Genomic DNA, 19,013 nt, shown 5'->3' on the forward strand with positions numbered 1-19,013 from the left:
AATTGTCCGCACGGAATGCAATTTAAAACTACAACAAACCCCAAAGCTACAAACCAATGCTTGTAAGGTAGCCATATATGTATGCAAAAACAGAAAAATATTTGGAAGAATACGCACCAGGTTGTACAGAGGGGAAAGGCTGTACAGATGGGAAGGATGGTCAAAGGCGACATTAGTTTTTATGCTAATAGTTTTGGGTTTTGGCTTTTGGCTTTTTTTGAGACATGATCTCATTTTGTCACCCAGGCTGGAGTGCAGTGGCACTATCACAGCTCACTGCAGGAAGCCTCAGCCTCCCCAGCTCAAGTGATCCTCCCACCTCAGCCTCCCAAGAAGCTAGGACTATAAGCACATACCATTATCCTTGGCTAATTTTCATATTTTTTGTAGGGATGGGATCTCACTATGTTGCCCAGGCTAGAGTTTCGGTTTTTCAAACAAAGTGAATGTGTTCACATATTTCTCGTGGAATTAAATACATTCTTTCTTTTTTAAGTTGAAGCTTTAGAGTCAGACCCTCCTAAGTTCGAATTCCCTCTCTGACTTTTGGGCAGCCCCCTCTCTAATACTTACCAGTATATCATTCCTCCTATCCGTGAAGTTGGCAGTAATTATGCCTACTTCATAGGATTGCTTATTAACTACCTGGTGTGGATTAAATAAAAGTGTTTAGCATGGTGTCCGGACCCCTGAGCACTTGGGAAATGTGGCTGCTATTGGGTCTAAAGGAAGAAGGAAACTAAGAAGGAATTGGAGGGAAGGAGGGAAAGTAGAGGGACTGACCCTGCCTGGAGGCGAGGGAGACAGAGCCCTTTCTGACAGCCCCCATTGCCACCCACACAGCTGGAGCCCTTTCCCTGGACCCTCCCTCCCCAGCTCATCCCACCCACTGAGGATGATGTGACAGAGGAGGTGGCCTGTGGGGTAAACCAAGGGCTGCTCTCCCTGAGCCCACCATTCCTGCCTTCAGGAGGCTTAGCAGAGCCACTGGTAGTTTGGCCAGAGGAGGGCTTGGAAAAGCATAAACGCAAACTTTGGCCACAGTAGAACCAGACCTCATGTGGCAGCTGAGGCTGGGGAGCCTCCAGGGTCATAACCCAGCACCGTGGTTCCTTTCCACAGTGTCTGAGAGAGCCAGACCCCCAGAACTCAGCATGTGCCCATGTGCCCTCCATGCCAGAGCTGTAGACCAACAAGAACACACATAATCATCACTAATAGGGTGGTTGTTCCTCAAATCAAAGCTTTAAAACCCTTTCTGGGGACTTACCAAAGCCATCCTTCCTTCAAGATGATGTCTTGTGTGTTGCTGACTCTGTGTCCAGCCTTAAATTAGCTCTGAGTTTCACTTTCCCTGTGACCCAGCCCATATACAACTATTTCAGAACATAGGCTGGGTGCGGTGGCTCACACCTGTAATCCCAGCACTTTGAGAGGCTGAGGCGGGAGGATCACGAGGTCAGGAGATCGAGACCATCCTGACTAACATGGTGAAACCCCGTCTCTCCTTAAAAATAGAAAAAATTAGCTGGGCGTGGTGGTGGGCACCTGTAGTCCCAGCTACTCTGGAGGCCGAGGCAGGAGAATGGCGTCAACCCAGTAGGCGGACCTTGCAGCGAGCAGAGATCGTGCCACTGCACTCTAGCCTGGGCGACAGGGCAAGACTCAGTCAAAAAAAAAAAAAAAAAAAAAAAACAGAACATAGATCAAGGTTCATGTAAAATTTTCCCTGTCTTCAAACAGGGGCAGAGCACATATCAAGTAGGCAAGGCGGCATGAAAATCAGCCAGACAGAAGAGGAATCAGAGCTCAGGATATAGATTGAGAAGGACTTAGTGGCAGTGTGGTCAGGGGCACAGCTGACAATCACCAAGTTTCAGGTGGAACAAGCAAGATCCAGTGGTTGTGGGGGCAAGGGAGGATATAGAGACAGAGACCATGGGGGAAAATTTCAAAAAGGAGAGAGGAGCCCCAGACAGACTGAGATTCATGCCTCCAAATTGGGAATGATGGTTGCCGGGACAGGCAAACATTTCCACCAACCTCAAACCGCATGGCCCTAGAAAAATCGTATTATTGGAGGCACATTCCTCTACCCTGGAAACAGAGTGAGCCTGCTTGGACAGCAGTATAGAAACCACTCCCCTTTCTGCCTCTCACCCACAGTTCAGAAACATTCATTCCACACCAAATGGAAACCAAAACCCAGTACTGGGTGTGTAGAGGTTGCTTCTTTGAGGCACCTGCATGCTTATCTCACCCAAGCTCCAAATAAGTATCTCTTCTGTCATCTACATATAGTTGTCCAGTCCTGAGCAAACTGGACAGGAAGGGGTGGGTGGGGCTGGGGGGAGCTGAGCATCCTCACTGTGGGGCATGGGGGCAAGGACCAATAACTTACCCTCTTCAGTCTATAAACAAACAAACAAACAAAGAGCTTTAGTGTGGGGATGCAGATGGACTGGAGCCAGAACTGGAAAACTCTTTGGGAGCCACAGCAGTTCTGCATGACCAGCTACTCCCTCAGCTCACATGGTCACGTGGTCTTGCTCCCATGGAGACCGCCTCTCTCAGCACCTCCACTCCATTCTCCTCTGGGTTGCAGTGGGACAATCTTCAAAGTATTCCTTCTGGAGGGAGACAGTAGGGTTGGCTTGGCTACTTATCTCCTGCCCCATTGTCCAGAGCCCTCTGGGCCGGTCCCACTCAGGCTTGCTGATCATCTTTTTAGGGGCTGACCTCCAGTCCAGCAATCTCAGTTGGTCCTATGCCTGCCCTCCCCTTGCAACCACATCACACCCCTGTTTCCTAGGGCAGGAGGACTTCCACGTGCTGTCTGCTGAAAGGATCTCAGGTGGGTTGGCACAATGACCAACCAGACCATGCAGGGCGGAGTTGGGGAGGAACATCACTGTACTCATGCTGGGGCTTGTGGCTTTTCACCGAATCCAAGCTGTTCAGAGTGTCAGGAAATTATGTCCAGGAGCTATAGGAAAGGAGAGTCTGCAAATCAAGGGCCGGTGGACTGAGAATTCTGCTGTCTCCCTACTGTTCATGCTGAGCAGGAAAGGTGACAAAGTTCTACTGACAGAGAACAGGGTAGGGCAGGCCACACCCAGCCTGCTGGTAAGCTCTAGGCCTACAGCCTGGAATACTTACATTTTTGTTCACATGCACGCTCTCTATGTTTGTTTAATTGTGTAAAAGGCTATAAAAGGAAAGATAAGCCTCCATTCTCCCCACCTGCAGCCTCCAGCCTCCAGCAACCCAGCTCCCCTTTCTAGAGGCAATGTTATCTTTCTATGTATATGCCAGGAATATCTTGGGCTACATATAATTTTAATGGGCTTTGGCCAGGCACAGTGGCTGATGCCTGTAATCCCAGCACTTTTGGAGGCCAAGGTGGGTGAATCACTTGGGTCAGAAGTTCGAGACCAGCCTAGCCAACATGGCAAAACCCCGTCTCTACTAAAAATACAAAAATTAGCTGGGCTTGGTGGCGCACGCCTGTAGTCCAGCTGCTCGGGAAGCTGAGGCAGGAGAATCTATTGAACCTGGGATGCAGAGGTTGCAGTGAGCCAAGATCATGCCACTGCCCTCTAGCCTGGGTTACAGAGCGAGACTATGTCTCAGAAATAAATAAATAAATAAAGGATATTATTAAATCTTATATCCATATAGAAGAATAATTGCAACATAAGTATAAAACACTAGAAATAATAACAAAACAGGTACCAATAAACCTAGTTGAAGAAATAGAAAATAACCAGTTTCTTAAATAAGCCCTGTGTCCCACAAAAACCTGTCCACAGATGTTCATAGCAGCCGTGGTGGTTAATTTGATGTGTCAATCCGACAGGGCCATGGGGTGCCCAGATGCTGTGTGATGTCTGGGCATGTCTGTTGAGGTGCTTCCAGATGAGATCAGCATTTGAATTGGTGGAATGGGTAAAGCAGATGACCCTCCCTTATGTGAGTGGGGAGCATCAATCTGTTGAGGGCTTGATTAGAACAAAGCTAGAGGAATGAGAAATTCGTCCCCTTTTTGTCTGCCTCACTGCTTGTGTTGAGACAGCTCACCTCATCTTCTGCCCTCATACTGGGATTTACTCTATCGGCTCCCTGGATTCCCAGGTCTTTTGACGCAGACGGAATGATACCACTGCCTTTCCTGAGTCTCCAGGGTCTCTAGCCTGCAAACAGCAGATGGTGGGACTTCTCAGCCTCTGTGATTGCTGCAGCAGCTAATTTTTTGTAAGAAATCTTGATGGGGCCGGGCATGGTGGCTCACGCCTGTAATCCCAGCACTTTGGGAGGCCGAGGCGGGCGGATCACGAGGTCAGGAGATTGAGACCATCCTGGCTAACTCGGTGAAACCCCGTCTCTACTAAAAAATACAAAAAAAAAAAAAAATTAGCTGGGCGTGGTGGTGGGCACCTGTAGTCCCACCTACTCCGGAGGCTGAGGCAGGAGAACGGCATGAACCCGGGAGGCGGGGCTTGAAGTGAGCCAAGTTGGCGCCACTGCACTCCAGCAGGGGCGACAGAGCGAGACTCCATCTCAAAAAAAAAAAAAAAAGAAATCTTGATGGATAGATAACCTCCCATTGGTCCTGTTTCTCTGAAGAACCCTGACTAATACTCAGCATTATTCATAATTGCCAAAAGGTGACACCCAAATGTTCATCAACTGACGAATAAATAACGAAATGTGGTATATTCGTATGATGTAATATTATTCAGCCATAAAAAGGAAGTACTGATACATGCTAAAATATAGAGGAAGCTTGAAAACATGATAAGTGAAAGAAGCTGGTCACAAAAGCCATATAGTATATGATTCCATTTATTTGAACTGTCAAGAATGGGAAAACACACAGAGACATAAAGTAAATTCATGATTGTAATGATTATTTAGGGATGGAAGGGCTAGGGGATTCAGGTTGTGTTTCTTTTTAGGTGATGAGAAGGTTTTAAAGTTGATTGTGGTAATAGTTTCATAACTGTGAACATGCTAAAGGGCATCGAATTATATACTTCAGTAAGTGAACTATATGGTACTGAGGCAGGATAGATAGTCAAGGAGATGACCACGTCCTTGGGACATGGCAACCACACTGTCAACAGCACGATGAGCCCTGTAACCATGTTCATTGGGACATAGCAACCGCACCGACAACACAACAAACCTCAGCACTCACATTGTAATCAAGCTCATCCAAGCAGAACTACCTTCACTGGGGACTTTCCCCTGTAGAGAGCATGTGCATTTTCACTTTGCTTGTCCTCAGAATGACCCTTTGCTCATTATAATAGTAAAAAACACACCCCTGGGTAGAGATTTAAGACGGCAATGAGACATGCAATGTATGAACAAGCATGTACAGCAACTGCTCATGTGCACCCAGAGGACCACCCAGAACATGCTTACTAGGAACACACCTCTTCCCACCCACTATGAATAATCATGTAAGACTCTCATAAAGGGAGTTCCCTTAGAGCCAGTCTTTGCTGACTCACTCTTGATCAGCCCACTCTGACTTATCTTTCAGAGTGTACCTTTCAGAGTGTATCTTTCAGAGTTTTAGCTTTGCACTAAATTACTTTCAGCTGTTTCTTTTTACACTCAGCTTTCAGAGTGTTCTTTCTCTTTTGCAATACATTGCTTTCTGTTGTTCCTCTATGGTTGTGTCTCTTGTTAAAATTATTTTAACCAAGAAGACAAGAACAGAGGTCTCACAATCACCGTCAACAGTATGTAAATTATACCTCAGTGAAGCTATTACCAAAAAAATTAACCCTGTGTTCCTCTTCCTCCTAATGCAGTTGTAGCCACTCTCCTGAATTTTGTCTCTATTGTCCTATTGATTTTTAAATTTTTTTACAAACACATCCCTTAATAATATATAAATGTAATCCTTAACAATATACATTTAGTTTATAATTTTTAAAGTTTGTAAAAGTAGAATCAAACATCAAGCATTCCATAACAATATTTTTGGTTCAATATTAGGTTTCATACCCATGTTGATTGGCCATAGCTATTCGTTTATTTGCATGGTACTCCCATGTGGCAAATGGGAATGTGCCACAGTTTACTTATCCTGACTCCTGTCAACAATCACTGGAGGTTGTATATAGTCCATTCTCACACTGCTATGAAGAAATACCCAAGACTGGGTAATTTATAAAGGAAAGAGGTTTAATTGACCCACAGTTCCACATTGCTGGGGGGCCTCAGGAAACTTACAGTCATGACAGAAGGCAAAGGAGAAGCAGGCACCTTCTTCACAGGGCAGCAGGATGGAGTGAGTGCAAGCAGGGGAAATGCCAGATTCTTATAAAACCACCAGATTGGCCGGGTGCGGTGGCTCACGCCTGTAATCCCAGCACTTTGGGAGGCCGAGGCAGGCGGATCACGAGGTCAAGAGATCAAGACCATCCTGACCCACATAGTGAAACCCCATCTCTACTAAAAATACAAAAATTAGCTGGGTTTGGTGGTGCAAGCCTGTAGTCCCAGCTACTCAGGAGGCTGAGTCATCAGAATCGCTTGAACCCGGGAGGCAGAGGTTGCAGTGAGCCAAGATCGCACCACTGCACTCTAGCCTGGTGACAGGGCAAGACTCCATCTCAAAAACAAATAAATAAATAAATAAAAATAAGATCTCACAAGATTCATGTACCATCATTAGAACAGCATGGGTGAACCACCCCCATGATCCCATTACCTCCACCTGGTCCCGCCTTTGACACGTGGGAATTACAATTCAAGATGAGATTTTGGGTGGGGACACCGCCAAACCATATTAGGGTTGTTCCCAGTGTGTCACCATTACTGAACAGGTTACTTACTGTTAATACTCTCCATGGTATGTTTTGATAAACAGATGTTCTTATCTAATGTAATGAAATTTATCTCTTTGTACCTTACTTTTTGTCTTTATTTTTTGTGCTTATGAACTACAGTAAGGTCATAAAGATGTTCTCCTGTATTTGCTTCTAAAAATTGACATTTGGCCAGGCACGGTGGCTCACACCTGTAATCCCAGCACTTTGGGAGGCCGAGGTGGGTGGATCACCTGAGGTCAGGAGTTCAAGACCAGCCTGGCCAACATGGTGAAACCCATCTCTACTAAAAATACAAAAATTAGCCAGGCGTGGTGGTGCACGCCTGTAATCCCAGCTACTCAGGAGGCTGAGACACAAGAATTGCTTGAACCCAGGGGGCAGAGGTTTCAGTGAGCCAAGATCATGCCACTGCACTTCAGCCTGGGCAACAGAGCGAGACTCTGTCTCAAAAATAAAATAAAAATAAAAATTGACATTTGTCCTTCACATGTAAGTCTAAAATTCTCCCCAAACTGACTTTTTCTGTGCAGTGCAAAGTCTATGTGGTTATATGTGAATACCACTTACTAGTTAGGGATCAACAAACTATAGCCTACAGGCAAATGCAGCCCTTCATCTGTTTTTGTTTTGTTTATAATAGACACTGGGTGTCACTATGTTGCCCAGTTCAAATAATCCTCCTGCCTCAGCCTCCCAAAGTGCTGGGATTATAGGTGTGAACCACCATGCCTGGTCTCCTTCACCCGTTTTTGTACAGCCCAGTAGCTAATAATGGTTTCTGCATTTCAAATGGCTGAGAAAAACAAAAAGAAAGCTAATAACTCATGACCCATGAAAATTATATGAAATTTAAATCTCAATGCACATAAAGTTTTATTAGAACATATCCATGATCATTTGTTCACGTACAGTATTGTCTATAGCTGCTCTTACAATACCACAGCAGAGGTGACTAACTACAACAGACACTGTGAACACCACATAAGGCTGTCTAGCCCTTACCAAAAAAGTTTGCCAATCCCTCAATAGTTCATCCTTTCCCCCCATGATCTGCAGTACTGTCTCTGTTGTAAATTAGAGTTTCATTTATTTGTGGGTCTGTTTTGGAAATTTGGCTCAATCCATTGGCCAATTTAACTATCTCTACACCAAAAATACACTATCTTGATCACAATAATAATTTATAATAAGCCTTAATAATAACACAAGTCTCCCTGCCTGATGTTCCTTCTTTGTTAATGAAATAGCTAACCCTGCCTCTTTACTTTTCCAAATACATTTCAGAATCTGGCTTCCAATTCCAGGAAAGACCTTGTTGGGATTTGGTTTGGAATCACATTGAATCCATAGGTGAGTTTTGAAAGAAACTGACATACTTATGCCATTGAGGCTTCCTATCCATTAATGATATATCTCTCTCCATTTATGAGGTCTTCTTTAATGTCCTTCAATATTTTCTCCATAGAGGTCTCACTCATTTGTTACCATAATCCTTGGTAAAACTCACCTACACGACCATCCAGGCACACCATTTCTTTGTAGAAAAAGTGTTAACTACTGATTTATCCTTTAATGAGCAAAGGACTGCTTAGATTTTTAAATATTTTCTTGGTTCAATTTTGATGACATTTTTCTTGGAATATATCAATTCCATCAAAATTTTCCAATTTTTTGTAATTATTTATCAATATTTGTTTTTGCTGGTTTAATCTCTGCAGCATCTATAGTTGTGGTCTCTTTTTTACTCCTAAATCATTTGCTGTGCCTTCTCTCTTTTATATGCTTGTTTTTCTTCATTTATTTTTGCTCATATCTTTGTATTGTCTTCCCCCTTTTCTGTCTTCTTAAATTGGATAATTAACTCCTTAACTTGCACCTCTCCTTCCTTTCTTTCTTTTTCTCTTCTTCTTTTGCTTTCTTTCTCTTTTTCTTTTCTTTTCTCCAGGCTAGTATTGAACTCCTAGCCTCAAGCGATCCTCCCACCTCAGCCTCGCAAAGTGCTGGGATTACAGGCATAAGCCACCATGCCCAGTCACCTTTTCCTTTCTTAATGTAAGGATTTATGCTACAAAATTTTTTCTAAGCTCCCCTTTAGCTGCATGGTCCAAATATTGGTATCTAGTATTTTTGTTATCATTCAGCTCTAAATATTATCTAACTCCCATTAGTTTTCTTTTTTTGACTCATAATGTATCTAGCAGTATATTCTAAAATTCCTGAAAGTATAGGGTTTTTCTGGTTATCTCTCGCTATTGATTCCTGAATTAATTGCATTACGGTTAAAGAAGATTATTTCTATGTTACTAATCTAAAATTTGTTGGCTTGCTTTAAGACTCTCATAAATATTCCATGTGTGCAGTTGAAAAGAATCTGTATTTCACAATTATATTATATATGGTCATTAAGTAAGCTTGTTGGTAAATTTTCTATGTCTTTATAGACTTTTATGTTTCCTTCATTCATCAGTTCCTTAGAAAGGTGTATTTAGATCTCCCACTATGATGATGTTTGTCCTCTCCAAAATTCATGTTGAAACTTAATCCCAAATGTGGCAGTATTGAAAGATGGGGCTTTTGGCAGGGTGTGGCGGCTCATGCCTGTAATCCCAACACTTTGGGAGGCCGAGGCAGGCAGATCACCTGAGGTCAAGAGTTCAAGATTAGCCTGGCCAACTTTGTGAAACCCCATCTCTACTAAAAATAGAAAAATTAGCCAAGCATGGTGGCACACACCCATAATCCCAGCTACTCAGGAGGCTGAGGCAGGAGAATTGCTTGAACCCAGGAGGCAGAGGTTGCAGTAAGCTGAGATCCCACCACTACACTCCAGCCTGGGTGACAGAGTGAGACTCTATCTCAAAAAAAAAAGGAAGAAAGGAAAGGAAGGAGAGGAGAGGCGAGAAGAGGAGAGGAGAGGGGAGGGGAGGGGAGGGGAGGGAAGGGGAGGAGAGGGGAGGGGAGGGAGGGGAAAAGAAAAGAAAGAAAGAGAGAGAGAAAGAAAGAAAGGAAGGAAGAAACAAAGAAAGGAAAAGAAAGAAAGAAAAAGAAAGAAAGGAGGTGGAAGGGAGGGAGAGAGGGGAAGGAAGGAAGGAAGAAAGAAAGAAAGAAAGAGAGAAAGAGAGAAAGAAAGATAGAAGAAAGAAAGAGAGGAAGGAAGGAGGGAGGGAGGGAGAGACGGAGGGAGGGGAAGGAAGGAAGGAAGAGAGAAAGAGAGAAAGAAAGAAAGGAAGAAACGAAAGAAAGAGAGAAAGAAAGGAAGAAAGAAAGAGAGGAAGGAAGGGAAGGAAGGAAAAGAGAGAAAGAAAAGAGAAAGGGGAAGAAAGAAAGAGAGGGAGGGAGGAAGGAAGGAAGGAAAAGAGAAAGAAAGAAGAAAAAGAAGAAAAGAAAGACAGGAAGGAAAGAAAGAAAAAGAAAGAAAAGAAAAGGAAGGAAGGAAAGAAAGGAAGGAGGGAAAGAAAAAGAAGAAAGAAAAAGAAAGAAGAAAGAAAAAATAAAGAGCCTTTAATTGGTGATTGGATCATAAAGGCTCTGCCGTCATGAATGGATTAACCCATTCATGGATTAATGAGTTAATGAATTAGTGGTTTATCACAGGAATGGGACTGGTGGTTTTATAAAAAGAGGAAGAGAGAACTGAGCTAGCACACTCAGCCTCCTCACTATGGGATGCCCTGTGCTGCCTCCAGACTCTGTAGAGAGTCCCCACCAGCAAGAAGGCCCTCACTGGATGCACCCCCTTAACCTTGGACTTCTCAGCCTCCAGAACTATAAGAAGTCAAATCATTTCTTATTAATTACCCACTTTCAGGTATTCTGTTATAAACAGCAGATGATGAATTCCTCTTTGCAATCAAAAATTTCATTATTTTGAGACTTATTAAATGCAAACAAGTTATATATTTCTAGTGAATTAAAACTTTTATCAGAATTTTTTTGTCCTCTGTCTAGTAATAACTTGCTTTAAAGCCTATATTTTCTTTTTCTTTTTTTTTTTTTTTTTTTGAGACAGTCTCACTCTGTTGCCCAGGCTGGAGTGCAGTGGCGCGATCTCGGCTCATTTCCATTTCAGTCTTAGTGGGGGTGTGTGTGTGTGTGTGTGTGTGTGTGTGTGTGTGTGTGTGTATTTTTTTTTTAGAGACAGTCTCGCTTTGTTGCCCAAGCTGTTCTCTAACTCCTAGACTCAAGGGGTCTTCCTGCCTCAGCCTCCCAACTAGCTGGGATTACAGGAAGACACCACCATACCGATTTTATTTATATTTTATCTGTTTTCATATTTTGAATGTATCAGCTGTAAACTGTATTCCCTGGATTTGTTTTTTAATCCAGTGTAATGTTTGCCTTTTACTTTGCAAATTTAGTCCACTTAGGATTACTTATATATTTGGAATTAGTTCCTCCATTCTATTTTTTTATTTCTATACATGTCATCTGTTTTATGTAATTTTTTTCTCATTTATTGTGTGGTTAGGTTTTGGGTTTTTTTGTTTTGCTTTGTTGTTGTTTTTAATTGAACCAGGTGTTTTTGTTTTGCCTTCTTGTGTTTGTTTTTCTCATTCCTTTTCCCCCCATAATTAGTTTGGAGGTTTACATTCCATGTGTCCCCCTCACCTTATACCATGTGAGAGAGCGAGCTTCCAAAGACCTACTGCTTGTTGACCTGTGTCCCTTAAGTTTGGGGAGCTCGAGAACTGGCATTAAGTGCTACATCTAAAAAGCTGGGGCAAAAAAAAAAAAAAAAGGAAACTGTACTGAAAGAAAATGATTCTTCTATCAACACTAGGACATGAATGGGCAGGTGTTTACCCTACACCAGAAGTGGACCCGGCAGGAAGGAGCTGGCATGGAGCCCTTTGTAAATCCTGCCCAGGCCTCCAAAAGACAGAATTGTCCCCAGACCACCTGGAGATGAAGGAAACATTCACAAGCAAGTAGGGAAGCATCGCCCTGTGGAAGGAAAGACCGTCGGCCCCAGGGAAGTACATCTGAGAAATACTCAGAAAAAAACCCTTCAGAAAAATGGTCACTTTGAACACCTGCCAAGCCCAGCAAGCAACAGCTGCAAGACCTCAAATGACCAGTCACACAACATGGCACCTTCTCCCAGCCTGACCCGTAAGGGCTCAGCAGCAGGGACGTCAACCATGAGCCCAGCCACATCCCTAATCCACTAAGCTCTCAGGCAACATTTGCACCATGTGACCCACCATCAGGCATAGGCGATAGGTCTAGTGGAGATCACCTGACCCAAAGGTAGCCAATGGGAAAGTTGAGTTATCTGGCGAACTGAGCCAATCAGATTCTCTCCTGGAGGTGCCACTGGGAGTGTGGACCCACAGACAGCGGGGAAAGAATCTGAGCCAATGTGGGAGGAGAGGAGCAGGCAGGAAGGTGGGTCAGAGACTTGGGGATCATGGCAAGCAGAAGCCGTGAGGAAGCAGGAGTGCCAAGGAGATGGAAGCAACAAGGCAAAGGAAAGACGTGTAGAGCAAAGGAAAATAAGGGAAATTTTAGTAAGATTGGCAAGCATCTATACTAAATTTCCTTATAGCCGAGGACTTTTTTTTTTCAACTCAGCTGAACATCTACAGACTCCAGCTGCTGAGTCTCAGAGGCCATCCTAGATCTAGTTCCGGGCCAAGGGTCCCGGCTGTCTGCTGGTTTCTGTTCTTGTGTATTACGTCTTTCTGTCTCCCTTCCGCCCCGCATGTATCCTGACGACCAGAAACGCCCTCTACTTAAGATAACTGGAGTTGGACTCTGCTTCCTGCAGTGCAAAGAACACAGCACGCAAAAAGAAAGTGAAATACAATCCCTGACCAGGAAGAGAGCCCGGCTGTTCCCTGAACAGACTTCACACCAGGCAGTTCTTGCTGCATTTCCCCCAATAAAATCCTCCCTCGTTTTGCTTTATTTTATTCTGTGAAAATAAGCCTTATTATAAATCACAATGAAATCCACAAACCAAACCCCAAACTCTCTAGCAAAACAAGACCCCCTTGATGTATAAAGTCATCGCTGACAGGACAGTCTTTTTCAGTTATTGCTTTTGTCGCTTGTTTCTTGAGAACATGACTCCAATAAGGCTCATGGCTGCCAAGCCCATTCCTGCAACGCTTGCAGCAATGATGACATCTCTGACCTGCAACAAAGAAGAGGGTGGGTCACACTCTGTGTCAGGATCCAGAGTACAGGCTGCACATTCAGCAGAAACATTCAGCTCGGGATACCTCACATGCCCCTTGGCCTCCCTGGCCAAACTAAGGAGTCAACAAACATTGGTAGGGAAGAGGGAAGGAGAGGGCTGGATGGGAAAAGAATTCGTGGCTGGAGCCAGCTGGCCTGAAATTTACATGGAACCAAAGATGGAAAACTGGATTCACCGCATGGGTATTCAAAGCATATAAATCCTCAGAGCGTGGCTGTGGAAAGGACAGGGAGCTGATGCCAGGATGGTCAAGATCTTGGCTGGCCAATGGGGAGCTCTAGAAGCAAAGGTGGAGTCAGGGAGGAATTGTTATTGAGTAGTCAGTAACCTATGACCTCCATAAGAGCAAGGAACTCGGCTGTCTTGTTCATCACTGTATCCCCAGTGCCTGGTCCTGCCAGGCATGGAGGATGGAGGTACTCTTCACATGTTCTTAAATAAATGACTCAACTATAAATAGTAGTGATGTTATGCTTAGAATTATTAGGATATCTGACTTGTTTGTAGTAGGAAAAAAAGTGTTTCAAAAGTAAAAGTAAATGTCCAGGTAAAAATTGAATATATGTCCAATTTTACTGCCTCCTGAAACTCAACTAAAAGTAAACTAAGGCATTTGTTTAAGGCATAATTCCACAAGAATACAGAAAACACTAAATCCTAAGGCGGCAAAGGAAAAAGCTGAGGATAAATCCTAATTATATAAAAGAATACACCAAAAGGATCACATATTAAACCCAGGTACCTCTGGAAGTGGGAAAGAATGAGAGAGAGCTTTAGCTGGTCCCTGAACCTCCTCCCTGACCCCCAAAAGAAGTCTGAACGTTTATTCTTTGCAGAGGGTACAACAGAAGGCTTAGGGGCCTAGAAACCTAGAAGCACATGTGAGAATGTGGGTATCATACCACAAACAAGGGATTGAGAGATTGTAAACATGCTAAATGTGAGACTCCCAGACCTCCTACTCCTCTGTTCCCAGAACTTTACGCTCCACACAAGAGTCCAGAAGACTTTTCTGGGGAATCTGGCCCAAATGCAAACAACAAAAGATACCAATACTGGGAATTCCCAAACAGCCCACCCAGATCATCCTGCAGTGCAAATCAGAGTCAGCAAACCACTGCCCCTACACCCACCCCCACTCACTCAGAGCTCCATCCAGTAGCAAACCCCCACTTTTTTTTTGACAGACTGAAAACTGTTCAGCACAGTATGAAAGAGGTGAGATGCTCAGCTGGGTGTGGTGGCTCACGCCTGTAATCCCAGCACTTTGGGAGGCCGAGGCAGGTGGATCACTTGAGGCCAGGAGTTCCAGACAAACCCAGCCAACATGCGAAACCCCATCTCTAAAAATCACAAAAATTAGCCAGGCCTAATAACACGTGCCTATAGTCCCAGGTACTCAGGAGGCTGAGGCAGGAAAAAATCACTTGAACCCGGGAAGTGGAATTTGCAGTGAGCAAAGACTGCGCCATTGGGCTCCATCCTTGGCAACACAGCAAGAATGAGGTGAGGTACTGTTTATATAAATCATAATTAAGTGATCTCAACAATACAGTGATTTTACAGTATACATTAGAGGCCAGTATATATAGAGGGTAAGAGAATAGTAACAAGGAAAACATAGGTAGAAAGAATTAGCATCTCTTTCCTAACCTATGAAGTTGAATAATAAATCTTGGTCAAAATAATTTCCTGATAGTAAGACAGTGAGTATATTAAGTGTATAAAACTGAAAAACCAAAATTATAAAATAAGAAAGGTGCCTTTACACAAGTACCACTTGACAGAAGTGTTATTTGTAATTTCTCTCGGAAAAAAAGAAATGTTTAAAATGCTTTAAGGATTCTAAAATAAAAAGAACAAATACATATTTAGCTTAACAAATTTAAGAGGAGAAATTGTATTTAGATGTTGTAATTTAAAAACCTAGGGCAACAACATTTAACAAACAGACATTGTTTTTAGGATATAATTTGTTAACTATTTTAGTTTACACTAAGTAATGTGAGTTGGTTTTCTTTGAATTCAACTGAACATGATGGTTGGCAAGTGCACTTTTTTTTTTTTTTTAATCTTTGAGATGGAGTTTGCTCTTGTTGCCCAGGCTAGAATGCAATGGCGCGATCTTAGCTCACTGCAATCTCCACCTTCCGGTTTCAAGTGGTTCTCTTGCCTCAGCCTCCCAAGTAGCTGGGATTACAGGCACCCGCCACCACGCCCAGCTAATTTTTGTATTTTTAGTACAGACGGGGTTTCACCATATTGGCCAGGCTGCTCTCGAACTCCTGACCACTTGATCCACCAGCCTCAGCCTCCCAAAGTGCTAGGATTACAGGCGTGAGCCGCCGCACCCAGCCAGGCAAGTGCACTTTTAATCACGAGCATACAACTAACACACCAAACATCTGAAGAAGTCCTCTAAAATTGAAGACAGAGACAAAAAAAAATAGCAATCTGGAGAAACAGAAACTATATCTAGAAAAGAAAACATCCTTTTAACAACTATAGCTTCTCAGTCTTTTGGCTAAGATCAAGTATAAAAATTATCACTGGAGAATAAGACAGCATATTGCATCCAAAAGAAAACGTCCTTTTAAAAACTATCATTAGATCGCTTCTCGGCCTCTTGGCTAAGATGGAGTGTAAAAATTATCACTGGAGAGTAAGACAGCATATTGTATCCAATAAATAAGAACGTGGTACTATAAAAAATAATGCAGTATTGAGAAAATAAAAACGGTTCATAGAAAATAAAAATGTGAAAAAAAAACTCAATAGAAAAGTTGAAAGATAAAGCTAAGTTAAGGAAATCTCTCAAAAAGAATAGCAAAAAAATAAAGAAATAGAAACCAAAGGGAAAAAAATAAAATAAAAAACAGAACAATCTGGCTGGGTGCAGTGGCTCAAGTCTGTAATCCCAGCACTTTGGGAGGCCAAGGCAGGCAGATCGCTTGAGCTCAGGAGTTCGAGACCAGCCTGGCAACATGGTAAAACCCCATTTCTACTAAAAATACAAAAAATTAGCCAGGCATGGTGGTGCACGCCTGTAATCCCAGCTACTTGGGAGACTGAGGCTGAAGAATTCCTTGAACCTGGAAGGCAGAGGTTGCAGTGAGCTGAGAATAGTGCTCTGAGTCCCATCTTAATGGATAAAAGTAGACCTACACAAAGGCACATTACTATGAAATTTTATAGCATTGGGTAAAGATATTACAACATTTAGAGCAGGGAGAAAAACAGGAAATGGAGAAAAGATCAGGAATCAGGATGGCTTCAGATTTCTCAAAAGCAATTCTGGAAGCAAGAAGACAATGGAGCAGTACTGGTACCAAAACAAAGATATAGACCAATGGAACAGAACAGAGCCCTCAGAAATAATGCCACATATCTACAACTATCTGATCTTTGACAAACCTGACAAAAATAAGAAATGGGGAAAGGATTCCCTATTTAATAAATGGTGCTGGGAAAACTGGCTAGCCATATGTAGAAAGCTGAAACTGGATCCCTTCCTTACACCTTATACAAAAATTAATTCAAGATGGATTAAAGACTTACATGTTAGACCTAAAACCATAAAAACCCTAGAAGAAAACCTAGGCAATACCATTCAGGACATAGGCATGGGCAAGGACTTCATGTCTAAAACACCAAAAGCAATGGCAACAAAAGCCAAAATTGACAAATGGGATCTAATTAAACTAAAGAGCTTCTGCACAGCAAAACAAACTACCATCAGAGTGAACAGGCAACCTACAGAATGGGAGAAAATTTTTGCAATCTGCTCATCTGACAAAGGGCTAATATCCAGAATCTACAATGAACTCAAACACATTTACAAGAAAAAAAACAAACAACCCCATCAAAAAGTGGGCAAAGGATATGAACAGACACTTCTCAAAGGAGACATTTATGCAGCCAAAAGACACATGAAAAAATGCTCATCATCACTGGCCATCAGAGAAATGCAAATCAAAACCACAATGAGATACCATCTCACACCAGTTAGAATGGAGATCATTAAAAAGTCAGGAAACAACAAGTGCTGGAGAGGATGTGGAGAAATAGGAACACTTTTACACTGTTGGTGGGACTGTAAACTAGTTCAACCATTGTGGAAGTCAGTGTGGCGATTCCTCAGGGATCTAGAACTAGAAATAACATTTGACCCAGCCATCCCATTACTGGGTATATACCCAAAGGATTATAAAACATGCTGCTATAAAGACACATGCACATGTATGTTTATTGCGGCACTATTCACAATAGCAAAGACTTGGAACCAACCCAAATGTCCAATAATGATAGACTGGATTAAGAAAATGTGGCACATATACACCATGGAATACTATGCAGCCATAAAAAATGATGAGTTCATGTCCTTTGTAGGGACATGGATGAAGCTGGAAACCATTATTTTCAGCAAAGTATCACAAGGACAAAAACCAAACATCGCATGTTCTCACTCATAGATGGGAATTGAACAATGAGAACACATGGACACAGGAAGGGGAACATCACACACCGGGGCCTGTTGTGGGGTGGGGGGAGGGGCGAGGGATAGCATTAGGCGATATACCTAATGTTAAATGATGAGTTAATGGGTGCAGCACACCAACATGGCACATGTATACATATGTAACAAACCTGCATGTTGTGCACATGTACCCTAAAACTTAAAGTATAATAAAAAAAAAAAAAGAAGAAGAAGACAATGGAGCAATGCCTCCAAAACTCTGAAGTGAAACCATTTCCAACCTAGAATTCTATACCCAGACAAAGTATCAAATCGAGTGAGAGGGTAAAATGACAAATAATTCAGACACACAGGGTCTCAAAGAATTTACCTCCCATGCATCCTCTTACAGAAAGCTGCTGAAAATGGTTCCCCAAAAACAGGGGAGTAAATGGAGAAAGTAGAAGACATGAGATAAAGAAAATGGGCCTTCTACTACTAGAGAGACTGGAAGGGAATCTCCCCAGAATGACAGTAAAGGGAGATTCCAGGATAACAACTTAGTACCAGGTGTAAAGAATAACTGGTAGGCAGAATGATAAGCCCCAAAAGGTGTCCATGTCCTAATTTCAGGAATCTATAAATATATCATGCTACATGGCAAGTGAGAATTAAGCTTACAAATGGAATTAAGGCTGCTAATCAATTTACCTTAAAATACAGAAATTATCGGCCAGGTGCGGTGGCTCATGCCTGTAATCCCAGCACTTTGGGAGGCCGAGGAGGGTGGATCACGAGGTCAGGAGTTCGAGACCAGCCTGGCCAACATGGTGAAACCCCATCTCTACTAAAAATACAAAAATTAGCCAGGCGTGGTGGCACATGCCTCTAATCCCAGCTACTTGGGAGGCTGAGGCAGGAGAATCACTTGAACCCAGGAGGCAAAGTTTGCAGTGAGCTGAGATCACGCCACTGCACTCCAGCCTGGGCAACAGAGCAAGACTGTCTCAAAAAAACGAAAACAAAAAAAAGAGGAAATTATCCTAGATTATTCAGATGGGCCCAATGTAATTACAAAGTTCCTTAAAAGGTAGAAGACAGACAGAAGAGTTAGTGTCACAATGATGCAATATAAGACTCAACCAGCCATTGCTCTAGCTTTGAAAATAGATGGGGACTATAAGCCAAGGAATGCCAGTATGTTGTGGAAAGTCAGGGACCCCGAATGAAGGACCAGCTGAAGCCACAGCAGAAGAACATAAATTGTTAAGATTTCATGGACATTTATCAGTTCCCAAAATTAATACTTTCATAACTTCTTACACCTGTCTTTACTGCAATCTCTGAACACAAATTGTGAAGATTTCATGGACATTTATCACTTCCCCAATTAATACTCTTATAATTTCTTATGCCTGTCTTTAATCTCTTAATCACGTTATCTTCGTAAGCTGAGAATGTACGTCACCTCAGGACCACTATTGTACAAACTGATTGTAAA

The 19,013-nt window shown here is 42.7% G+C and overlaps 1 protein-coding gene across 2 annotated transcripts in view; it reads right to left on the reverse strand.

Moving 5' to 3' along the window:
* Window positions 1-7,707: 7,707 nt before the first annotated feature.
* Window positions 7,708-19,013, reverse strand: part of PLAAT3 (phospholipase A and acyltransferase 3) — a 44,681-nt gene continuing 33,375 nt past the window's right edge. The window contains exon 5 of one of the 2 annotated variants that reach the window (XM_008953928.6): window positions 7,708-12,990. In XM_008953928.6, coding sequence (XP_008952176.1) covers window positions 12,889-12,990 — 102 coding nt within the window. In that variant the 3' untranslated portion in view covers window positions 7,708-12,888. The remainder of the gene's footprint in view (window positions 12,991-19,013) is intronic. The other variant, XM_055094435.2, reaches the window with a different exon arrangement.

The sequence above is a fragment of the Pan paniscus genome, chromosome 9 (genome assembly GCF_029289425.2).
Source record: "Pan paniscus chromosome 9, NHGRI_mPanPan1-v2.0_pri, whole genome shotgun sequence".
In the NCBI taxonomy this organism is placed as follows: Eukaryota; Metazoa; Chordata; class Mammalia; order Primates; family Hominidae; genus Pan; species Pan paniscus.